The sequence below is a fragment of the Phytophthora ramorum genome, assembly GCF_020800215.1.
Source record: "Phytophthora ramorum isolate Pr-102 chromosome Unknown Phyram_PR-102_s0001, whole genome shotgun sequence".
Taxonomy (NCBI): Eukaryota; Oomycota; class Peronosporomycetes; order Peronosporales; family Peronosporaceae; genus Phytophthora; species Phytophthora ramorum.
Genome location: NW_027150647.1, coordinates 2,774,825 through 2,799,157, shown reverse-complemented (window position 1 = coordinate 2,799,157; position 24,333 = coordinate 2,774,825). Strand labels below are relative to the sequence as shown.

At 54.5% G+C, this 24,333-nt stretch overlaps 7 protein-coding genes across 7 annotated transcripts; 5 read left to right on the top strand and 2 right to left on the bottom strand.

Moving 5' to 3' along the window:
• Positions 1 to 26: 26 nt before the first annotated feature.
• On the top strand, positions 27 to 3,302 carry KRP23_580 (AP-3 complex subunit delta-1; the record flags this gene model as incomplete). Its single annotated transcript, XM_067890684.1, has 4 exons — positions 27 to 2,450; positions 2,518 to 2,583; positions 2,656 to 2,766; positions 2,841 to 3,302. 4 exons carry the CDS (start codon positions 27 to 29, stop codon positions 3,300 to 3,302), a joined length of 3,063 nt encoding a protein of 1,020 aa, XP_067751142.1.
• Positions 3,303 to 3,453: 151 nt separating this feature from the next.
• KRP23_579 (uncharacterized protein) lies at positions 3,454 to 4,235 on the bottom strand (the record flags this gene model as incomplete). The annotated part of the gene is made up of 3 exons (XM_067890673.1): positions 3,454 to 3,831; positions 3,903 to 4,014; positions 4,084 to 4,235. 3 exons carry the CDS (start codon positions 4,233 to 4,235, stop codon positions 3,454 to 3,456), a joined length of 642 nt encoding a protein of 213 aa, XP_067751141.1.
• Positions 4,236 to 15,951: 11,716 nt separating this feature from the next.
• On the top strand, positions 15,952 to 16,290 carry KRP23_578 (Cytochrome P450 704B1; the record flags this gene model as incomplete). The annotated part of the gene is made up of 1 exon (XM_067890662.1): positions 15,952 to 16,290. The coding sequence occupies one exon, from the start codon at positions 15,952 to 15,954 to the stop codon at positions 16,288 to 16,290; it is 339 nt and encodes a 112-aa protein (XP_067751140.1).
• A 1,243-nt stretch (positions 16,291 to 17,533) lies between these two features.
• On the bottom strand, positions 17,534 to 18,022 carry KRP23_577 (uncharacterized protein; the record flags this gene model as incomplete). The annotated part of the gene is made up of 1 exon (XM_067890651.1): positions 17,534 to 18,022. The coding sequence occupies one exon, from the start codon at positions 18,020 to 18,022 to the stop codon at positions 17,534 to 17,536; it is 489 nt and encodes a 162-aa protein (XP_067751139.1).
• Positions 18,023 to 19,020: 998 nt separating this feature from the next.
• KRP23_576 (Lariat debranching enzyme B) lies at positions 19,021 to 20,595 on the top strand (the record flags this gene model as incomplete). The annotated part of the gene is made up of 1 exon (XM_067890640.1): positions 19,021 to 20,595. One exon carries the CDS (start codon positions 19,021 to 19,023, stop codon positions 20,593 to 20,595), a length of 1,575 nt encoding a protein of 524 aa, XP_067751138.1.
• Positions 20,596 to 20,688: 93 nt separating this feature from the next.
• On the top strand, positions 20,689 to 21,940 carry KRP23_575 (Protein-L-histidine N-pros-methyltransferase; the record flags this gene model as incomplete). Its single annotated transcript, XM_067890629.1, has 5 exons — positions 20,689 to 20,777; positions 20,845 to 20,911; positions 20,975 to 21,065; positions 21,168 to 21,438; positions 21,568 to 21,940. The coding sequence occupies 5 exons, from the start codon at positions 20,689 to 20,691 to the stop codon at positions 21,938 to 21,940; spliced, it is 891 nt and encodes a 296-aa protein (XP_067751137.1).
• Positions 21,941 to 22,600: 660 nt separating this feature from the next.
• On the top strand, positions 22,601 to 23,755 carry KRP23_574 (uncharacterized protein; the record flags this gene model as incomplete). The annotated part of the gene is made up of 2 exons (XM_067890618.1): positions 22,601 to 22,918; positions 22,985 to 23,755. The coding sequence occupies 2 exons, from the start codon at positions 22,601 to 22,603 to the stop codon at positions 23,753 to 23,755; spliced, it is 1,089 nt and encodes a 362-aa protein (XP_067751136.1).
• Between the last annotated feature and the right edge of the window lie 578 nt (positions 23,756 to 24,333).

Below are 24,333 nucleotides of genomic sequence, written 5' to 3'. Positions count from 1 at the left end.
CACCACCCCGTGGATCGTGTGCAATCATGTTCGAGAAGAACCTGCAGGACCTCGTCAAGGGCATCCGCTCCACCAAGGGCGATGTGAGCGTGTACATCTCGCAGGCGCTGCAGGAGATCAAGGCGGAGCTGCGCAACACTGACCCGTTCGTCAAGGCGCAGGCTGTGCGCAAGCTCACGTACCTGCACATGCTGGGCTACGACATGTGCTGGGCTGCCTTCCACGTCGTCGAGGTCATGAGCTACGAGCGTTTCTCACACAAACGCATCGGCTACAATGCCGCGTGTCAGAGCTTCACGCAGTCCACGGACGTGGTGCTGCTCTGCACCAACCTGCTCAAGAAGGAGTTCGGCAGCACGAGCGAGTACGAGGTGGGTCTCGCCATCAACGTGCTGGCCAACATCGTCACTACGGACCTGGCCAGGGACCTGCTGGGCGACGTGCTGGCCATGATGGGCTCGCCCAAGCCCTACGTGCGGAAGAAGGCCACGCTCGTGCTCTTCAAGATGTTCCTGCGCTACCCGCAGGGATTGCGACTGTCGTTTGACAGACTCAAGGAGAGGATGGAGGAGCCCGACGTCACGGTCGTGTCTTGTGCAGTGAATGTCATTTGTGAACTGGCCAACAAGAAGCCCAAGAACTACCTGGGGCTGGCCCCGCAGTTCTTCCGACTGCTCACCACGTCCTCCAACAACTGGATGCTCATTAAGGTCGTCAAGTTGCTGGCCAGCTTGGTGCCGGAAGAGCCTCGTCTCGCGCGCAAGCTGCTGGATCCACTCGCGACGGTCATCCAGAATACGCCGGCCAAGTCGCTACTGTACGAGTGCATCAGTACCGTCACCACGGCGTTGCTGTACACCAAGAAGAGCGACGGCTCGCAGCCGCGCAACGTGGCGGCGGTCGTCAGACTTTGCAATGACCACTTGCGCCGCTACATTGAGGACCCGGACCAGAACCTGCGCTACTTGGGTCTTGTTGGACTCGGCAACTTGATGAAGTCGCACCCGTACGTGGTCACGGAACACCAGGAGCTGATTGTCGAGTGTCTGACTGTGGACGATATTACCATTCGGATGCGGGCGTTGGAGCTGCTATCGGGCATGGTAAATCCGGACAACGCAGCGCCTATTATCCGTGAGCTCATGCGACAGACGCTGAGCGCTGATGGTGCTTACCGTCATGAACTCATCACGCACATTTTGCACGTTTGTTCGGTCAACAAATACGCCAACATTCACGACTTCGACTGGTATATCCACGTGCTCGTGCAGCTTGCTCGTGTCCCTGGCAACACCGCAGCTACAGTTGACGCATCGCTGTCGTCATTAGCACCGTCATCGGGCAGTATACTTGACGCTAGCAGTAGCAGTAACCATAAGATGAAGGTGACTGACGAAGAACCTGCCAAGCGCTCGCATGGCGTGGAGGTGGCGCGGCAGCTTGTGGACATTGCGGTTCGTGTGAAGAGCGTGCGTAGTGTTATGGTGGACAACATGATTGAGCTGCTGATGGAGAAGGAGGCGCTCAGTGGTCCTGGAGCTGGTACTCTCCAGGAGGTGTACTATGCGGCGGCCTGGATCACCGGTGAGTACGTGATGGAGTTTTTGGATGACGTGGACGATGAGGATGAAGAAGACGATGAAGATCGAGAAACGGAGGAGGACAAGCTTCAGCGATTAGAAGATCTCGCTGACGAGATGCTGCAGCTCCGAACGACGACTCTTCCTGGTCATGTGCAGACTGTCTTCATCCAGGCACTTCTGAAGGTCCTTACTGCTATGGCTGAACGTGCAGATGATCCCACGGTGGAGCGTATTGCTACGGTTATCATGGAACGACTGCCTGCATTTGTTCAGAGCGAGTACATTGAGGTGCAAGAGCGTGCTGTATCCTTGCAGCAGCTTTTGCTCGCACTGGGTATGGGTCTTGGCGCTCTTACCGCACAAGAACGTACTGAGCGCGCGTTCGACGGCAGCGCATCCCTGGACCCCGCCAAGCGCCTTGATGTGCTGAACTCGTTCTTCGTAGAGCGATTGGCACCGGTCGGCGTCAAGGCACAGCGCAAGGTTCCACTGCCGGGTGATCTGGATCTCGATGAGCCACTGAGTAATTCAGAAGCCAAGTTTCTTGAATCAGGTGGTGACGTGTCAGCGTTTTCGAGTGAAGATGACCTTGAGGTCTCCTTCGTTAGCCAGGGTCACGCTGGCGTTGGTGGGGGCTACAATGGCATTGGAGATGGCTCGCCCGAAAGGAAGCCTGGGAGCAAGCACCACCGTCAGCGTCAGCACCACGGGTCTTCATCTTCAGAATCGGAATCAGAGTCTGAAAACTCTGCCGATGAGAAAGAAAGGAAGGAGCGCGAATACGTGCGCGAGCAGGAACGACTTCGCAAGGACCCCTTTTATCTGTCTGCTGGATCAAAAGCTTCAGCGGATGCGGGAGTCAACGCGGTATGCGCAAATTGTGATATGTTACTGCTGAACCAGTCTCTAATGACTTGTCTTGGGCTGATTGCAGGGTTTTGCGGATATGATGGGTGCTTTGGGCTCCAGCACGAACGGGAAGAAGAAGAAAGCGTCGAAGGTGCGATGCAGTTATTGATTGTCAAAGTCGAGAAATGGTCGATGCTGACAAACAGTTTTTTGTGTTTCGCAGAAATCAAAGTCACGTGACATTCTGGAGGATGAGTTGATGCCCGAGGGTGCACGTTCAAGCGACGAAGATCGTCGGCGCTCTCGAAAGAAGCGTGGTTCAGTGGGTGGAGATGTACGTTGTCATTTGTTGATTATTCCTTTATTTCTTCGGTCTTGGCGCACTTACCCTTAATCTCTTAATGGTAGGAGACCGATTTGTCTGCGGTGGACTTGAGCATTCCTCTGGCTGAAGACGAGAAGGTTCCGACCGATCAGTGGTTCCATCGCCAGACGCCGTCTGCTAAGCCTACGGAAGGGGAGAAGAAGTCGAAAAAGAAGATCTCGAAGCACAAGAAGGCTCCTCGCGGCGAGGATGACGACAAGAAGAAACGGAAGAAAAAGGAGACGTCATCAAAGAGTTCCAAGTCCAAAAAATCCTCGCGAAAGCAGGAGGATCTGCTGATCGGCGGCTTCAGCGATGATGACCAGGAAGAGGCTGAAGTGCAGGAGAGCCGCCACCATCACCGGAGCTCCTCTGCGAAGAAAAGCCACAAGAAGAGCTCGAGCAAAAACGGCGGCGAGGCCGAGAAGGGCAAGAAGAAAAGGAAAGACAAGAGCTCCAAACGTCAGGAGGCGCCGCCAGCAGATGCACCGCTTCTGCTCTTTTAGACGACCACCTCTTCGTTTGCAGGTACTATCTTTTCGACGAGGTCGAGGCTCGGCCGAACCGCGTCAGAAGAACAAAATGACAAATAGGTGGGTGATGAATTCTTCGTGGGGGTCTATCGAGGGCTGCGCTATTGTTTCCGTCGCAAGGTCTTTATTTCTTGTGTTTGGCTTTCTTGGACTTGTGCTTCTCGTGCTTGTCGGTCGAGTGCTTCTTTTTGCGCTTCTCCACGGCCGGCGACGCGGTGGCAGCCTCAGGAGTCTTCTTCTGTGGTACCGGCGAGGCGTCCGCGTGGTCTTCCACGAGCGAGAAGCAGCGTGAGAACGGCTTGCCCAGCACAAAGCGAGCACGGTCCGAGGCGAGCGGCAGCGCGTTCACGAGCTGGTCCGTGAGCATGCGGTCCTCGCTCTGCAGCAGGTACTTCTTGTCGCTCTCTCCAGCTGTCACCTTGGCCAGCACCTCACCAGCCGCCGTTGTCGTCTTGCCTTCGTCCACCTTGATCGTCACGTTGGCGAGCACCGACGCGTCCAGCTACAGCAGAACCAAAATGCACACTTTGTCAATCACTAGGATGGCTTTTGGGTTGCAGCGACCCAACGTACGTTCTTGGGCAGCTTGAAGAACCAGAGCTCGTGGTCGTTATTGATCACGGCCTCACGGGTCACTGCACCGCTGCCTTTGACGCTCTCGAAGCCCGGCGGGATCTCGAACTCTCTGTACCATCAACAACATGGTAAGTTGTAATTAGGCATGAAGCTGGTAATTAACCAGTAGACCACGTACTCGTCGGATTCCTCATCGGAGCTGGACTCCTCGTCTCCCTGGGGTGATTGCGTCTGCTGCGTCTGTTCCTGTTCGTCGCCGGAGGACGAGGCCGAGGAGCTCTCGTCGTCGTCGCGCGACTTGCTTAGATTCAATCGCTTTGCGGGCGCCATACTGGGTCTCTGAAGGTGGGATTTGGATGAAAGGGATTGCAAGTGGATGGCGCTGGTGGTTCCGTGTAGATGCGCGAGGTTGCAATAGTACGGAGTTGGCTGGAGGTCGAGAGGGAGACGCACTTGCTGATCTGGCGCTTGGTGTCGTGTCTTGTTGCAAAATGACTGGCCAAAACCAAAGGAACAATTATCTGCCATGATATCGGTTATTTGTTAAGCGTGAATAACCCAAAATTGGGTTTATCAAGTTTGACAAAACTGTAAAAAAAATTCTATGGCAAACGTTTTTTTTGCCAAAACCTCTGAAAAAATATGCCACGATTATGCGTCGGTTTATGCCGCGGCTCTAAAAATTGACATTTGTTTTTTTCCATTATTATAAGCTATGGGGAGGCTGTGGTTCGCGTAAAACTTGTCGTGGCTACACAAGTTCAAGGACGCCAGGGATCCCGATCAAGACTGGACGCGTGGCCAGCTTCATGGTCCACAACAAGTGGACCGTCGTCAACAACGAGTTCGTTTTGCCACAATGTAAGCCATAAAATTATAATTTCGTCGCAAACGTTCTCTACATTAGTTCCTTTGGCCGCTTTGTATGAGATCTCATTCGCAACAGGGATGCCGAAGCTGCATCGGCAGGAACATGTGCTGGGCAGGCATCCCGAAAATTCGATATTTTTTTATTTTTTTATTGCAGCACGAGCAAGGAAATACGTATCTTGTTTGTCAGGACAATAGGAAGGAAATAAATAACTGCAATCCAAGAGTTAGAGCAGTAAATTACTGCAATAGTGTTCGTCAAGTTCATCTCCTACATGCACTGCTCGACAGTCGCCACATCCCACAGACAATTGTTCACCTTCAAAAAGAGAATCATCTCTAGCATCAAGTGAGACAAGCGATGACGCTCGTAGCGCAAAACGGCACGAGCCACGCTAAAGAGGCGCTCCACCACATTGGAGGTTGGTGGTATCGCCCCCAGCAGCATGTAGGTGGACGGATCGGCAGCCACCTTGCGGCGCTTGAGGATCCGCTCAGCGAACCCTTCCTTGGTCGAAGGGGGTACACCTGAAACCAAAATGCAGCTGCGCTGCCACTTGAAGGGCTCTAAAGGCGCCACTTCATCCTCCGTAAGTAGCGGCGTTTGGCCAGCCAAGACCTTCACCACTGCCTCTTCAAACACGATGGAGTGCCCGATGTTCGCATCGGATGCTAATACATGGGTACATATTATAATACAAAATTAACAGTAAGTCAATAACAATACATGCGAAACCAAGCATTCTTACCGAGATACTTCGCAAACGACGGTCGAATTTCCAGCAGGCCATCGGACAGATCACGCGCATCCAGCAAAGTAAGCCCCGTGGCTTGTAGGCGCTTGGAGATGGACTCAACGTCACGTAGGCTGGTTAGCAGGACATCGGGCTTGCGGTGTACCGTACGAGACGGAAGATAGTCTCCCAGCTCCTCATCGTCGGCCGAAATAAACTCACGGAGCAGAAAGTAACGCTTGAGCATCGAGAAGGTTGACAACCAGCGTGTGTCTTGTCGAAGTACCGCAGCAAGAGACGTCTTGGTACTATTTTAAAATAGTAATATTATACTACAAAATATTAGTACACCCCGTACCACAGACAAAATAGTAGAATACGAGAATAATAAGTACCGTAGTTTCGACGCTTGCTTCAGCGTTCGCAGCTTGCGCATCAGTTGTTGCACCTCCTCGAGAATATTGTCGTGTGGTCCCAAGTAATCACGCACAGCCAGGTTTAATCGGTGACTTGTACAGCCAACGAGCGGTACACCAAGCACGTTGGCAAGCCGCTTGTTCACTGTACAGTTGTCTTCAACAACAAAAACAGACACCCAGAAATAGATTTACCGAAAAAGGGAGGAACCGCTTCATAGCCGTAAGATGTCCCCCCGTGTTTAGCTAGTCATCGGGTTCATCCATCACGGGTGCCAGAGACAGAAGCGGATATTGAGGCCCGGCTTTTGTCTCGTAGCACGCATAGACAACCAGGTAGTGCTCAATACCATGAGTCCAGCCATCGATGATGAAACCAAACGACTCGGGCATCTCACCACCGATTGCTTTCTCCACAGCCTTCGTCACCGCCTCCATGATAGCAGTGAGGGTTTCTGCAGAAATTGGGTTGAGTTTCGTGTATCTATCCAACAGAATATGTTAGTGTTATATGAATGATATAATATTGATATACCGGATATTCTTTGTTATAGGATACACCCCATCGGAGAACATACCACGCCGCTCCGTTTATGTACACACACAAAAACCGTGACTCAAACACATCATCACTTTAGTAATATTACTAAACTGACCATATTTGCTCATCGTTTTCTTCATCTCATTTTTCTTCGGTATCTTCGTCCTCTTGATCTTCGTCTTCCTCGCACTCATCGAAGTCTCTGCCGGGTCTGATTTCTCCGATGTCCTTGTCAATGGAGCCCAAAACAGCCAACGCACGCACTAAATCAGTAGCAAGGTCGGGTTCCGGAAAAACATCTAAGCCGCACTTACGATACCCGCCTGAAATGATGGAAGGTGGCATATCTCGCCACGCGGTACTGACCCAGTTGCAAATTGTGGCTCGTGTAGGTGATTTGAGCTTAAACTTGATCGTAGTGTCTCGCGTGAAAAGCTGCTCGCGCAAATTCTCCACCCAGAGCGTACGCAATCGAGCTTTCAAGGGGCCGTTCCACGTTGCATCAGACGGCTGGCAAACAGATGTGGCCCCTGGAGGAACTTTCAACAGCTCCACCTTGAGCTCTTTAGCACATTGGATAACTTCTTCGGACCAATGTCTTGAGAAGTCATCCCAATGCAGCACCACGGGCGCGCAGCAAAATAACAAAACAATAGCATCCAGTTAATATAATAAGATAGAACATATCCGTTTTTACCAACATTCACCTGTTTGATCTGAATTATATATAACAGACACCCCTAGCTCGGCTGCTTTAGCCTGGACCATACCGTGACGGTGCCGACACGGTGCCGACAGCGTGCCTACACGTGTTGATTGGTCAAAAATATATTTTTTCTTTTATTGGCTAAAACGACATGAGTGGGCTCACACACAAAAAGAAGCAGCCAGGCAAGCAAGTGGGAGCGGCGCATGCGTGCAGGGCGTCCGCGCGCGGGGGGAGGCGGGTCCCCTTGCCTACAAGATGCAGCGGCAGGAGCAGCGGGGCGGCGCATGCGTGCAGGGTGTCCGCGCGGGGGGAGGCGGGTCCCCTTGCCTACAAGATGCAGCGGCAGGAGCAGCGGGGCGGCGCATGCGTGCAGGGCGTCCGCGCGCGGGGGGAGGCGGGTCCCCTTGCCTACAAGATGCAGCGGCAGGAGCAGCGGGGCGGCGCATGCGTGCAGGGTGTCCGCGCGGGGGGAGGCGGGTCCCCTTGCCTACAAGATGCAGCGGCAGGAGCAGCGGGGCGGCGCATGCGTGCAGGGCGTCCGCGCGGGGGGAGGTGGGTCCCCTCGCCTACAAGATGCAGCGGCAGGAGCAGCGGGGCGGCGCAGCGGGGCGGCGCATGCGTGCAGGGCGTCCGCGCGGGGGGAGGTGGGTCCCCTCGCCTACAAGATGCAGCGGCAGGAGCAGCGGGGCGGCGCAGCGGGGCGGCGCATGCGTGCAGGGCGTCCGCGCGCAGGGGGAGGCGGGTCCCCTTGCCTACAAGATGCAGCGGCAGGAGCAGCGGCAGCGGCAGGAGCAGCGGGGCGGCGCATGCGTGCAGGGTGTCCGCGCGGGGGGAGGTGGGTCCCCTCGCCTACAAGATGGATGTAGATAATACTCTAGGACCACTTCGCAATTCGCGCCGATTGGCTAAAGTGGTCTCCGGAAGCCTCTTCGGAGGATCCCCCTTTTCGGATGCGAAGTCCCCCCGCGTGGGGCCGAGAAGAAGGGATGGGGTGTTCCTGTACGCCGGGCGCGGAAGCAGCGCCGTGCTTGGCGAATACCACCAAGATTATCAACTACGCTGCAGCATGTGGGGCCTGGTGACCCCTGCGTGTACACAAGATCACACACCAAGCCGCGACGGACCTGGCGGACCTATCGCGTTCAAGATCTCGCTGCCAAAGCACGGAGGATCCGGTAACCCCTCCAGTGTTCCAGTTATCTACCAAGGCGCCAGGACATGGTACACCCTCGCGCTCGGACAGCTCAAGCATCAGCTGCTTAAGTACCAAGGCACGGAGGGCATGGTGACCCCTCCCGTGATCAAGATTTCCCACCACATCGCGACGGACCTGGTGCCCCGTAGCGATTCTGATCCAGCACCAAACCACTGAGGACGTGGTGACCCTCAAGTGTTCAAGTCTGCCCACCAAAACGCGGAGGACTTGGTGGAGCCTTCGTGTTGCACGATTATCGTGATCCACCGTGGCGGGAGATCTTGGTGACTCTCCTGCTTCCGTAAAGTTCATCTGCCGTTCACCTCGGCCTCGATACATCAACATTGGGTTAAAATCCCACAGAGATATTGGGCTTCGACGCCCCCAGCGACTTTCAGGGCTCTATAGTTTCTAGTTAAACACAAATAGAGGACCTCATTAACCCCCCCCCCCCCATAATACTCTAGGAGGAATACATGTTAATGTGCATTGATGGCTTTCTATGCTTAGTCTGGGTATGATTTAGTGATACTTCTTAGTGCAAAGTTTCGAGTTCTTAGCCAGCGGCTTCCCCATGCGTCCCTCAACGAAGGCCAAATGAACATTGAAGCGATCCATGAGCCTCACGAACACAGCCCCACTCACATCTCCGATGAGAGAGGCAGCGATGAAGCCCATGGAGACGCCTTCTGCCGCAAGAAAGCGCCCAAATGCGTTGATAGTGGTTTGTAGAGCGCGCTGGGAGTTGACTGGCGCAAGGTCTTGGAGGCTCATACTGAGTTGGAGTGTTCTGTCGGCAGGAGCGCGAATATTCGAGAGATATGAAATGAACTGGTGATTTGTATTGGCGGTCAGCATATTTCCCCCCCGGTGCCTACATTATATGTCGGCACGGCGTCGGCGTCGTGTTACCCTACACCTAATTACTCTCATTGGTCGACGTTGAGTGTCTCTAGATGTCATTGGTCAATAAGCTGTTATCACGTCCACACTGCCTATACTAAAACAAAGTAAAAATAATATGTCGGCACCGTGATGATATTCATCCATACCGTGACGGTGCCGACACGGTGCCGACAGCGTGCCTACACGTGTTGATTGGTCAAAAATATATTTTTTCTTTTATTGGCTAAAACGACATGAGTGGGCTCACACACAAAAAGAAGCAGCCAGGCAAGCAAGTGGGAGCGGCGCATGCGTGCAGGGCGTCCGCGCGCGGGGGGAGGCGGGTCCCCTTGCCTACAAGATGCAGCGGCAGGAGCAGCGGGGCGGCGCATGCGTGCAGGGCGTCCGCGCGCAGGGGGAGGCGGGTCCCCTTGCCTACAAGATGCAGCGGCAGGAGCAGCGGCAGCGGCAGGAGCAGCGGGGCGGCGCATGCGTGCAGGGTGTCCGCGCGGGGGGAGGCGGGTCCCCTTGCCTACAAGATGCAGCGGCAGGAGCAGCGGCAGCGGCAGGAGCAGCGGGGCGGCGCATGCGTGCAGGGTGTCCGCGCGGGGGGAGGCGGGTCCCCTTGCCTACAAGATGCAGCGGCAGGAGCAGCGGGGCGGCGCAGCGGGGCGGCGCATGCGTGCAGGGCGTCCGCGCGGGGGGAGGTGGGTCCCCTCGCCTACAAGATGCAGCGGCAGGAGCAGCGGCAGCGGCAGGAGTAGCGGGGCGGCGCATGCGTGCAGGGCGTCCGCGCGGGGGGAGGCGGGTCCCCTCGCCTACAAGATGCAGCGGCAGGAGCAGCGGGGCGGCGCAGCGGGGCGGCGCATGCGTGCAGGGCGTCCGCGCGGGGGGAGGTGGGTCCCCTCGCCTACAAGATGGATGTAGATAATACTCTAGGACCACTTCGCAATTCGCGCCGATTGGCTAAAGTGGTCTCCGGAAGCCTCTTCGGAGGATCCCCCTTTTCGGATGCGAAGTCCCCCCGCGTGGGGCCGAGAAGAAGGGATGGGGTGTTCCTGTACGCCGGGCGCGGAAGCAGCGCCGTGCTTGGCGAATACCACCAAGATTATCAACTACGCTGCAGCATGTGGGGCCTGGTGACCCCTGCGTGTACACAAGATCACACACCAAGCCGCGACGGACCTGGCGGACCTATCGCGTTCAAGATCTCGCTGCCAAAGCACGGAGGATCCGGTAACCCCTCCAGTGTTCCAGTTATCTACCAAGGCGCCAGGACATGGTACACCCTCGCGCTCGGACAGCTCAAGCATCAGCTGCTTAAGTACCAAGGCACGGAGGGCATGGTGACCCCTCCCGTGATCAAGATTTCCCACCACATCGCGACGGACCTGGTGCCCCGTAGCGATTCTGATCCAGCACCAAACCACTGAGGACGTGGTGACCCTCAAGTGTTCAAGTCTGCCCACCAAAACGCGGAGGACTTGGTGGAGCCTTCGTGTTGCACGATTATCGTGATCCACCGTGGCGGGAGATCTTGGTGACTCTCCTGCTTCCGTAAAGTTCATCTGCCGTTCACCTCGGCCTCGATACATCAACATTGGGTTAAAATCCCACAGAGATATTGGGCTTCGACGCCCCCAGCGACTTTCAGGGCTCTATAGTTTCTAGTTAAACACAAATAGAGGACCTCATTAACCCCCCCCCCCCCATAATACTCTAGGAGGAATACATGTTAATGTGCATTGATGGCTTTCTATGCTTAGTCTGGGTATGATTTAGTGATACTTCTTAGTGCAAAGTTTCGAGTTCTTAGCCAGCGGCTTCCCCATGCGTCCCTCAACGAAGGCCAAATGAACATTGAAGCGATCCATGAGCCTCACGAACACAGCCCCACTCACATCTCCGATGAGAGAGGCAGCGATGAAGCCCATGGAGACGCCTTCTGCCGCAAGAAAGCGCCCAAATGCGTTGATAGTGGTTTGTAGAGCGCGCTGGGAGTTGACTGGCGCAAGGTCTTGGAGGCTCATACTGAGTTGGAGTGTTCTGTCGGCAGGAGCGCGAATATTCGAGAGATATGAAATGAACTGGTGATTTGTATTGGCGGTCAGCATATTTCCCCCCCGGTGCCTACATTATATGTCGGCACGGCGTCGGCGTCGTGTTACCCTACACCTAATTACTCTCATTGGTCGACGTTGAGTGTCTCTAGATGTCATTGGTCAATAAGCTGTTATCACGTCCACACTGCCTATACTAAAACAAAGTAAAAATAATATGTCGGCACCGTGATGATATTCATCCTTAGCAAAAAAAATTGCTGCAACCTGAGCGAGCTCTTCGGGGGGAACTTGACCTTGTCTAGTGCGCGACCAGTGAGATAGCCGGTGGCGACGTTTAATTCGACGCTGTCAGCTGGGAGATGCTTGAAAACCTTGTATACCAAGCTCCTCCGCGGCGTTTAACGCCTTCAGTTTCAGCATTAAGGCGGTGATAGGGACACATTCAGCTCGGAGGTCGTTTATCCAGCACAAAAGCTTTTTCTCCATGTCGGCGGGTAGGATCGTAGATGATCCAGCTGCACGCGCCTTCTTCTTCATGCGACCGCCTGGTATAGCACAGTTAGCGGCAATCTTGTCGAAATTGCGAGCCCACTTTAGCACGAGGACCCGTCTTCCTGGATATTTAGTTTGAGGTAAATTAGGGGGAGAAAACATCTATCGTGTGCCGCATTTTCCGATGCAGCCTCAAGTGCTCAACAACACCTTTCTTCGTAACGGCAGTGTACGACCGGAGGACATGCTTCTTCTCCCTTCTTCCCTTGTCTCCAGGCAAGCGGGGGGCGGCCGACTGGTGGTGCACGCACCATTGAAGAAGTGAGAAATTACTGGTTTGTAGCCGCTGTATCCCTTAACACAGAAAGCATAGTGCACTGATTTGCTGACATGTGATTGGCTAACCTAAGTCTGTATCCCATACGCGGGTGTATCCCATAAAAAAGAATATCCGGTATTACACAATGTTAAACAGTTATATACGTACTCGCGGGTTTCCTTTTGACTCGCAAAAGGAAAACTGCAGATTACCATTGATAATCCACCGCATCCAAGCGTAGCGGTTGGACTCCTTCTGGCTGACCCAGGGTAACAGCGTCTCCGACGCGGAGACGCTAGCGCGACACGCATGTCGCTCTCGTAGTTCGGATGCGCATTCCGAACATGCGACACAAGATCCGTGTAGCCGGCCCTGGGTGTGTACTTGCGGCACTTCCCACACGCCTTGCACGCGTAGTAGTCGGTGGCATCGCCTTCTTCATCAAGGCAGGGCTTGAAGAAGTAGAAGAAAGCAATCTACCGGGGTCTGAAGGTAGGCGCCGGAGCGACAGCTGCGAGTAGGTTGTCGGCCATCGTGGGTCGAGGAGCGTGTAGTAGGACTTTGGGAGTAGGTTTCTTGTTTGGAAATGAGAGCTTGAATCTTCGCCAAGAAGACCAGATTAAATTGGTGGCCGCAATGGGCCTGTCAGTTTGGATGGAGGGGAGAAATAAGTTACCGAGAATTAAGGTTATAAAACATAAATTACTGATTGAACTAGGAAAAATCCTAAAATAAATTATTGTTATGTAAATTGTAAATATATTTCTCGAGATAACTTAATTTGCCAGTTGAGTGCACGATTTTGGAGCAAGTCGGGAAATGATCATACAAAACAGCACGATAGTGATTGGGTAAAATAAAACATATCACTGTTCTCATCAAAACCCAGCCAATCACGAGTCCAATTCCTAAATATTGTTCAGACCCACATAAAAAACTGTGATAATTAGTGCGAAGGCAGCTGAAAATTGAACCAAAAGGAAGTGATCAATTTAGTGCACGGTCCTTCCTTCCATCTACACGTCCACGTAAGCTGCCACTTCCTTTGTTACGAGGCGGCCCACGATGTCCACGATCACGCGCGGCTTCTTACGTGGGGTCTGGGGCGCAGGAGGCAGCAGTAAGATGTTGCTGAGGACGTCTTCTTGGATTTCTGTCTTTCTCTTGAGCCATGCGACTTGCCCAGTCGTTCCCTTCGCCCCACCACTTTTAAACGCACGAAGACGACGCTGCATGTTAACCAGCGACGGCGGATAGATTCCAGTGCCCTTGAATCCGTTGACAGCGTTTTGGGGATGCTCCATGAGGGCGGAGCGGTACGCACGGCAGGCGATAGCGATAGCCTCCTTCTTGGACACGTTTCCGTCTGCGCTGGACAACAACTTCGCCTGCAGGTCCGCCTTTACTACGCTCTTGAACGGCTTGAATACTGCGACGTCCAAAGGCTGGAACAAGTGAGTGGAATTCGGAGGCAGGCGAACAGGCAAAATGCCCCGAGAGCAGCAAGCTGAAATATCCTCTAAATACACATAACCCGATAAAAACGTTATGAATCGCGTATATCCGATTTGAGAGGCAGCCAATATAGGAAATCACCAAACGGGACGTACCAATGTCGACATGGGTAGAGCTGTTGTCCAAAACGAGCACAACTGGGCGCTTCACCTTGTGCTTCTCGAGTTGGGCGTCAAAGAAGTCCAGCCAAAGCTTGAACAACCCTGCGTTGATGAATCCCTTGGGAGCTCCTGAAATGCATGCGTCCGGAATGCTAATGGCGGCAATCTCTTCTTTTCTGATCCGCTTTCCGGGGAGAATGATGAGCGGGGGTATAGCGACGCCAGCTGCGCTCACTGCAGCGACAACCGTCATGTGGAACGAGGCCTTAGCTTCTTGTGTCCAGACATTTGTGGAGCCCTTAACAGCGACCACCTTGCCTGCAGTAGTCTTTGGCATGAAGGACGTTTCATCGACGTTGAAAACTTGCTCGAGGCTCAATCCGTTTCTCGATAATCAGCTTCGCCATCGTGTAGAAGAGTCTCAGCACAGCTTCCCCCTCCACGCTGTTGCGCACGCGTGCGATCTTCTGCGCAACACGGGGCGCGAGGATAGGATGCCGCTTAAGAAACCGCCGATACCAGCCGGTGGTCAGCTTCTTGAGTGGCTCGCTGCGTGTGAGAATAGGGTTTATGTAATGGGTCTGCTTAGACCCACTACTTAAGCTTACACGTGTGCGCACGTGTAGGAGGAAGCGTAGGAGTAATTTACTTAAGTTCAGTATACTTGTATCCACAAGTATACTTAAACCTAGATAAATGAACCAAACGAAAGCTTTGGTGGTAAATGAGAACTGTATTGATTGTAAATGGGGTTTCCTCCTAAAACTGATATTTCTAATGAGAGGTTCTGCCATTGGATGGCTGGCAGAACCCCTATCTATTGAATGACTCTCATTGGTAGAAAGGTGTTACTTTCTACCAGTCATATGCCTTTTGTTATGAATGTGGACCACCCTGTGGTGGTCACCTGAATGTGTGCCTTAGTGCATGTTGCACTAAGGTAGGAGGTGAACCGAATGTGTAGCCCCGCTACAGTTTAGGCTCGCGTAGATCTCGTTTGCCTTGGCGAGGATGGCATACGGACCAACGGGAAGCCCAACGCGCTGCATGGCGGCAACCCAGTCCTCCAGATCTTGCTCTAGCGCCAGCGGAATAGCGGGTTTCGTGCCGCGTCGTTTGCCTGCGAGCGTTCGATTCTCGCGCAGATCTTTCGCCTTCTTGAAGAGGGTGCGCAGGGGCACAGACGACGTACGTGCTACACTGGCAGCAGACTCGCCTCTCTGCACACGCTGAAGGGCTTCTGCGAGGTCTTCAAGTGTGTACTGCCCCCGGCGCACCACCATCGCCGCTTTGCGTTTGCAACAAACTGAGAGCCAGCCAGTCATGAAGATTCTGGCAAAACGATATACCTCCAACATTGCATATATATCTCAGGATCTAATACTTTTGTGCACTGAACTGGTCAATTTGTTACCAACCAATCAGCAAGTTGGAAAATTTATTCTGGACCCCTGATTGGTTAACAAGCAGAATCGTGCACCCAACTGGCACTGTGCACTCAACTGGCAAATTAAGTTATATCTCTATTTTTCATAATCACACCACGCGATCCAAAAACTGTAGCCATCTTCAAGCGACATCAGCATTGCTGATTCAGCAATGCCACGCGCTACCCTGCTGGTACTGTTGCTCACTGCTGCAGCACCAATTGCCTGCCTCCACCCGTCCACTGCAACCTGGTCAGCTAAGTTGATCATCGGCGAAATGGGACGAGGGTGTCGGTGCGGGACGAGGTGTTTTCTTTTGAACCGAGCAACGTCATGTAGGCGACACCGCAGCATCCATCGACCAACCACAACACGTTCGAGACTGCTGCCGGACTCAGCGCGCTGTACACTTGGTGGCGAATTGCCTCCGAGCTATATTCGCAGCATATCATTGATTCGACACTCAAGAAACAAGGACCACATATCCCGCCGTCGACAGTACCCATTCTGGACAACACGTTAGACGCCTTGGTCTTCCAGAAAGAGTGCTTCTGGGACTGGATGACTGAGCAGAGCAACCTCAGCGGAGGAAAGCCGTGGATGTTGCATCTTGTTGGCCGCCCCACAACGCTGCTGAAACTCTGGAGGACATCTTCAAGTCACATTCGACACCTTCGAGCGCGGAGATGATCTTTGAGAGCTGATATACCCCTTCTTTGGTGACGGGATTGTGGGGGCGGACGGCGAGAATTGGCTTAAGCAACGTCGCGCGGGACGTCATGGGCGCTGTTGTGAAGGAGAAGACACTCCAGTTACATGATGTGCTGGTCAAGTTCTCGAAGGAAGGCCGCACTGTGGACATGACGTCCTTGTTCGGGAAATTCTCGAGTGATACGTTCACCAAAATCGCATTCGGCGTTGATCTCAACGGACTAGCGGGTGATGTGGGTGCCGAAGCATACCACCCTTTCAATGCAGCTGTGGGAGTGATGGCAGAAATGCTGGGCTCGCGGTTGCTGTCTCCCACGTGGGTGTGGAAGCTGAAGCACTTCCTGAACATCGGAGACGAGCGCAAGCTAAAGGAAGCCTGCGATATCGTGCACGAGCTGACTTACTAGGTCATGATCGAGTCGATCCAGAAGAAGATAGGTGACGCCGACCAAAAGGACTTGCTTTCTTCATGACACGGTGATGAACTTCCTGCTGGCCGGAAAAGATACAACAACCTTCAGCATGACATGGATCCTCGTCAACCTCAACCGCCACCCGGAGGCACTAGCCAAACTGCGCGTGGAGATCAAGGAAAACCTCCCTGGACTTTTGACTGGTGAGAAAGCCATGGCTGCATCACACAACAACCATTTTCGATGGCTTTCGAGCGAGTCGTAGGTCAAGTGACCATCCATCTTGAAATGACCAAACTTTGGATGTATGACTTGCCATCCGAATCCCTCGTTAGGAGTGGGCTCATTCCTGATTTCATTAGCATGACGCTGCTACAACTTCTTCTCAGGCTCCGGCGACGTTTTGCTGCAAGGGTTTCCTTACTGCGCCAGTGCGGACGCAGACGCACGAGTGTCCCCGATCCCCATCTTGAAACAGCGCCGACTAGTGAAACCAGAAGCCCTGGACTGCGCGACAGCTTCATCGACAACGAAGCGGTGATGAAGTGCTACGCTAAAGAGATCAACCTCGATCGTATCAGGAGATTCAGCTCCGAAGACCGCCAAGCGCTCGCTCGGCGCCGGTCGAGTCAGGCGTATCCAAAATCCGCTCTACCAAGTCTAGCCCCGCAACAACCTCACATCGATCGCTTGCACTGACGCAATGGAAGTCCGCCGTTCGCTTGAAAAAACTCGCTCCGTCTTACATTAGTTATAATTTTTCTGGATATTGGTACAATCGTACTGCGCGCTTCGCAGTGTGCTGCTTTCACGGACGTCAGACAATGGGGTGCTCCGGGTCGGTGAGCCTTCAATCGGCCGCCATTAGTACGCAGCCCATCGTCGCGCCGCTCGCTCGCTCATTGCTCGTCTTCATGTCGTTCTCTCTCCCCGCTACTACTTTCTGCATGTTTCCTACTGTTGCTATTTACTATTTTTCTTGCTGACATTCCGTCGTAGCACGAGTTGTCCGCTAGTTGATTGGATTGGGTCGCCCGAGGTCGCCCGTGCCGACAGTAACAGGACACGCGCGAGAGCTCTGGCTCGCTGGATGGTCGTTTTTCTCTTCTCTCTTTGGGGTCGGATGGAGCGCGAATTTCTTTTTTTTCTGGAGCGATGTCTGTCCAGACACCGCGCTGCTCACTCCGTTGCGTTGAAACAGGTGCCGCCGCACGCCAAAAAGACGTGTGGGCGGCTCCTACTTCACCGAGCGGGGCTGGTGCAGCGATGAGTGCAGGTTCCTCTTGGCCTGGAAGCTGTTCTTCTTCTGCAGATGCTGCTTGGAAAAGCTCTTGACCTTGGCGGCCTTGGCCATCATACTGTAGATCTCAGCGTCCACGTCCGAGCTGGAGCGCAGCTCACGCGTCTTCTCGCTCAGCTTGTAGTGCAGCTCCTGGTGGCTCTCCATCAGGTCCAGCTCGGCCAGGATCTCATTGATCTCGTCCACCTGCTCCAGCTCCTGCATCTCCGAGGCCGACAGCGGGTAGTACGCGGGGTCAAACAGCTCCTCGTCCGGGATCTCCTGCACAGGCTCCACGGGGTCGGCGATCACGAAGCCAGACTTGCCCGGCGAGTGCGGGCGCTCCAGGTAGTAGTCGTCCGTGATCGCCGGGTACCACGTCATGGACGGATAGAAGGGCGGCGCCAGCGCGTCCAGCGACGATGAGGGCAGTGGTGAGGACACCATTTCAGTTGTTCTTCTTGGGCACCTTGAAGCGAATTGCGTTATGGTTCGAGCGGCCGCTTGTCCCGCTTCAAAGAGGCGACGCTTCTACGTGTTTTTCCATGTCCTGGGCGGCGAATGCGATTGGTTAGCCACGAAGAACGATTTCGCCTAACCACCGTGAACTGACTTCAACGTCACAGAACCGAGAGAGTGACGTCGAATTGCACTCGCTAGAATTCATTCCGGCATAGCCATGCGGACGAGGAAGTCCCCAAGGCAAAATTCCGCCCTCGAAACGCTTGCGATCTGTGCGTGGCTAATTGCATACAGCACGCTGCGCAGGCGATATATGTGCAACCAGCACGTTGAAGCTGGTATCCATCGAAGCGCGAGGTGGGTGCCACGCTATTTAGAGCTGCGCAACGGGGTTCATACCAAGGACGCCAACGCCGGTTGGTCGTGCATACTTGGGGTACTTTCAGTAGCTATCCAGCACTGACGATAGACTTTCCCTGCACTGTAGCAGGACATCAGAAACCCAAGAAGGCAAATTGATAACGTTAGTGGAAAACTCTCCGAGATGCTGAAACTGCATTCTACTAGCCACTCTGTGACCAGTCTCCTCCACCAACGCAAACTTGAACAGCTGCGCCGCGGGGCGATGCCGTCGGTGTTTACCGAGATCAGCAGCGTTGTATTCGTTTAGAGCCCACATGCCTAATATACGGGATAAGACGGTAGCCCTTGGACTCCTCGATCTCGGGATGCAGGTCATGCACCACAATCTTAGACTCGAGGTTCCAGATCTTGATACCCGACGTGGTGGCCGCACACAGCCGATAGCGAATACCGCGAGTACATACTGCTCGAATGGAGCTTGTGCCCGGAATGCAGGTCAAAGGCAACTTCAACTATGTGCTACTTAGTCATTACTTTTATATAACTACTTAATATAGTCACTTCACAATATGTATCCACAGCCCAGCCAAATTCATTCGCCACCAAGAGCTCTGATCACCATGGTGCGCGTGGCGGTCGTCGGCTGCGCCCACGGGCTGCTGGATGACATCTACGCGACGGTCAACTTCGTGAACGAGATGGATCCGGACCATCCCGTGGAGCTGCTGCTGTGCTGTGGCGACTTCGAGTGTATGCGCAACATGCGCGATCTGGAGACGCTGGCCTGTCCGCCCAAATACCGCGCGCTGCACGCCTTCCACCGCTACTACAAGGGAGAGAGGACAGCACCCGTGCTCACCATTTTCGTGGGTGGCAACCACGAAGCCTCGGGATACTTGCAGGAACTACACTACGGCGGCTGGGTGGCTCCCAACATGTTCTATCTGGGCGCCGCGGGTGTCATCAACGTGGCGGGGCTGCGTATCGCTGGACTCTCCGGCATATACAAGCAGCAGCACTACACCGCGGGCCGCTTCGAGTCGTTCCCGTTCGACAACAGTACGATGCGCAGTGTGTACCATGTGCGCGAGCTAGAGGTGTTCCAGCTCTCGCACGTGCAGCAGGTTGACAAGACCCGACTGGGAGTGTTCCTGTCGCACGACTGGCCGCGAGGAATCGAGCAATACGGCAATGTGCCGCAGTTGCTGCGTCGGAAGCCGTTCTTTGAACAGGAGATCAGGTCCAACACACTGGGCAGTCCTGCAGGTGAGTTCTTGATGTACCAGTTGCGTCCGCAGCACTGGTTCGCCGCGCACTTGCACGTCAAGTTCGCTGCCATCGTCGTACACCCAGACCAAGCAAGCGATAAAGCACAGCCACCCGCAAATAGTGAAGTTACTAATCCAGAGGAGGCAAAAGAAAATGGAGAGCAAGATGCAGCAGCCAAGCCGGCGTCCAAGCCAGTGACGACCAAGTTTTTGGCGCTCGACAAGTGCCTTCCGCGTCGAGAGTTCATGCAGATCTTGGACTTGGCCCCTTCAGGTTCTAACACCCAAACTGTTCCCGCAAAAGAAGAGAAGAAGGCTGTAGACAACATATCGTCGAGCGAGGATGCCAGTCAGTCTGATGGGGCTGCCAAAGAAACAGAGGAGACTACACCAACTCCGATCCCTTCCTCGTCGCCTAAAATCATGTTCGACTTGGAGTGGCTGGCTGTCTTGCGAGCAACGCACCACCTGGCTTCATCCAGCAAATTCGCGCCGCGTGTGCCCCAGGAGGAAATGAAAATTGAAGACAAGGATATCGCCTGGGTGAAGCAGCGTCTACAAGAGTTTGTTGCGGACAAGAAGCTGGACAAGGTCGACGGTGAGTGGATCACAGACTTTGCAAAGACAGCACCAGGTCACGGCGAAGAAGAGGGCCCCATCCTAGTTACAGGCAATCCACAGACGGACCTTCTTCTGGAGCTGCTGAAGCTCCCGCACGTCGTCACCGCACCATTCGTCGACGGCAGTGCACGTACCGCAACTGTCGAGGATCCCAACGAGATTGATTTGGACGACGATGCTGACGACTCGAAGCCAATGGAGACCGATGCCCCAACCAGCAATGATGGCGCAACCGCCAACCCGACCGAGCCCGAACTAGCAACAGCAGCAGCAGCAGACCCGTGCGAAATTGACCTCGACCTATAAGTCTCAATGAGAATGCTGCTATACTACGAGTGCATTTCCAGAACCAAACTACTAGTCGTACTTAGTAGAAATTCATTTTCCAATCCGAAGACGATGAAGACGTGGGTGCGAGAGGCGTCGAGTCGTGTGCGGCAGCCGCACTTCGGGCCGTCCCTGGACTACGGAGTGGACAAGACGCTGCTGTAAGCCTCCTTGCAGTGTGTGTATTCTTGCTGTATTCTTGCTGTGCTCACTGTGCTCGTCCCGCAGAGACTCGGCGCTGCAGTCGGCATTCGTGCAGTTGGATTGCGATGAGGAGACCGAAACGTTCCTAGATGTACGTATGGGCGTGCTATTGGCTCCCCATGACTATGCAAAGCAATAATGGTTGTGTGGACAGTCCTGTACAGGGGGGAGTCTGTGGGAGTCCCTGGGATCCACGGTATTGGGGCTCTTTTACTCGCTGACCGACGCGAACGGGATTCTTGGCCGTACGTAAGGATGGCAGGATGCCAACGTGGTGCCCCATGGCAGCATCGCACTGGAAGACTCCTGGCTCACGATCTTCCTTCGCTCATTGTTACCCACTGCAGGTGGTCAGATGTTCGTGCTTTCGAAAGCTCAGGTGCAGCGGCTCCTGCATCGCGACCAGCCCGTGGCGGGAGGTGGCGGATCGCTGCTTGATATTGGGGCTGGAGACGGAAACGTGACAGCGTCGCTAGCCTCGCTCGTGGCAGAAGTGACGACGACAGAGGCGTCGGCTCCCATGGTGGCCAACCTGAACGCTCGAGGCTACAACAGCGTGCAAACCTGCGACCTGCAGCACGAGTTCGTGCAGTCGCGAAAGCCTTACAACATTATCAGGTGCGTCGTCGCGGGATCGCCTCACCTCGCCTCGATGCGACCCTTTTTCTTGACCGGGCGCGACGTTACGATGCCGTGGTTTGTTCGTCACGACTAATCTGACCGATCGAATCTGTGGTAATGCTGCAGCATGTTGAATGTGCTCGATCGTGCCGACAAGCCGCTGACGATGCTCCGTGAGATCCGCGAGATGCTGGACCCGAATAATGGACTCTTCTTGCTGGCAGTGGTGCTGCCGTTCTCGGCGTTCGTGGAGGTGGGCACGCAGCGTGTTGCGCCCAGCGAGAAGCTGCCGATGCGAGGTGGGCTGTGCACGGAGGGCTCGACCTTCGAAGTTGCAGCCAGTCTGCTGCTGCGCAACGTGCTGCTACCGGCGGGCTTCAAGCTCCGCCACTTCAGCCGCGTTCCTTACCTGTGTCGCGGGGACTTGCAGCAGCCTTACTATGTACTGTCGGACGCGATCTTCGTGTTGGAGGTCGACGAGAACGAGAGTTCAGGGTGAAGCTGTTGTCGCCGCATGTGGTAAGCAAGAACGAAAATAGTCATATGAATCGTCGCATGCTTTTCAGTCGCTGAATCCTTGCCAGGATCCACCAAGCGTGCGAAACGATGTCAGAGCTGAAAGCATGGCTGGCCTTGACTGTCGAGGTGGCGGCGCTGAACCGCGGCGGCAGCGTCGGTGCTCACAGGTGGCAGCTCGGTCTCCGATATCGTCGTCGTCGTTTGCTGCTTGGTGAGCAACACAGAGGTCTTGCTCGGGCTCTGCTGCAGGACAGTTGAACTGCGCGGTACAGCAGCGAAATGGCTGCGCGAGACACGTTCAGTGTGGGCAGCCAGTAGCTTTTCTTTAACGGCCAATCACCGACGACACAGAAAGTTTGAGCGTTTTCTAGTGGCAGAAAACGAGATTTTCTCATTCGTCAAAATAGTGTCGCATTGGACCTCGCACTTAGCGGGATAACCCCGCTAAGTGCGATATAGACGTCTTGATTTTTGTATGCCGCGCGTGTTCCCAGGCCGGCAGAGAGAGTCCAGTTTCTTGCTTTCCCTTCACTATTCATTTTGCGTTGGAGAGCTCAAGCCGCAGGCACACCGAGACCTCTGCTGCGCAAGAGACGGACGCACCAGCTGAGCCAAACTGGCCATAAACAACGACACAATCATGGCGCCGCTAGCTGAAGCCTCCGCGCCCGTCCTGGAGCCGGTCACGGTCCTGAAGCAGAAGTCCGTCCACGAGCCCGAGGAACCCCAGAGCGAAGCCTCGTGCGAAGAAGACGATGATCACAATGACGCCAGCAGCAGTACAGCTGAGACGGAGACGGACGACGACGACGAGCCGTCCACGCAGCAGGAGACGGCGGCCGCCGAGTCCGAAGACGTCCAACAGCCAGCCAAGAAGCGCGTGCGATTCAACGAGGCGGACGTGGTCGAGTTCGAGCCCACCATGTGGACCGCGACGGTCTCCTCTGAGGGTGTACCGGTACGTTTGAAGTGTATTGAGACGCCATAAGAGCAAAAGTCTAACTACATCGTGTGCGTACTGCAGATTGGCATGTCGGTTGATGTGCGTCGCCGTACCAAGCGCCCACTGGACACATACGAGAACGAGCGGGTGATTCAGCAGCGCGTAGACCGTCAGGAGTACATGGAGCTGGGCTACCTAGAGCCAGAAGAGAGGCTGGATATCTTGGAGAACGCCGGCCATGCCATCTCAATAATTAGCCACGTGGAGCGCGAGACGCTCCGTATTAACCGTGAACGTTGGGAATCCAACGAGTACGACCTCATGTACCAGTACGGACTGGGCGAAGTGCCGCTCATGGAAGACGGCGACATGGACATGATGCTGCAGCAGGACGATGCCGACGACATCATGCACGTAGACGACAGTAGTGAGGACGACTTCTTCTTCGGAGATAGCGGTCGGAGCATGGCCGTAGACTCGGAGGTGCGCTTCGCCATGGAGGACATGGACGCGTACGACGCCATCAACTCGCGTACCTACGACGATCTGAGTATCGACTACGCCTCGGACTGCATCCTGGGGGACGACGAGAGTTCGGACGAGAACAACGAGCTGCCTTACGCCGTGGACTCGTTCGACTCGCCGCTAAGCTGCGACCTGCTAGAGATGGGTACCTCGCCTTCAGACGTCTCGGCACCGTCGGACTGCATGCTAGCTGCCGCTGCTGCAGCCACATGCGCCCAGTCCGCCGCTGCTGCGGTCAATACCACAACGACAGCGAGCAGTTCGACAGAGCCTGCAACGACGCCAGCCGTCCCAGCAGAGGCTGCCCAGACTGCCGTCGCCGTGTAGATTCTTTGGAGCTCATTTGGAATTCCCGACACGTTGCGCGCGTGTAGTATATGTGCAGCTGATTTCGCGCTGCGCCGCCGAAGTGACCAAGCACCCCGTCGGTATTTAGTAAGCAGGGGGGAAGGCGCGTGCCGCGTCGACTGCTTCTCCCTTATATTTTACCCCTCTTTGACCATGTTGGTAACGAATAGTTTCGATAGGATAGCGCTTCTCGTATTATTATTCCTGCAGATAAAGGCCTCTCGTGAAATAACACCAGTCATTGCCATCCACGCGCACGTTGCGCCGCTCTCCACTTTCGCTTGCACCGGTGGACCGATGTTGAAGTGCGACCAGAGGGTATGTATGACATGTACATGTAGGGTGCTACTGCCTGGGTCATTGCAATCCAGCAGTCGGGCTTCGACTTAACCTAATGCATGACCGATTAATCGTCTGATCTAACTAAACCAGCGCAGTCACATCATGCAGCAACGTCGTGCATCTCCACGGGCTCTATACAAGGTCATGTAATTTCGTACTTAGAAGAATCGTTCCAGTACGCTGTCCAATTGACGCCTTCGAGCCACAGACTCGGC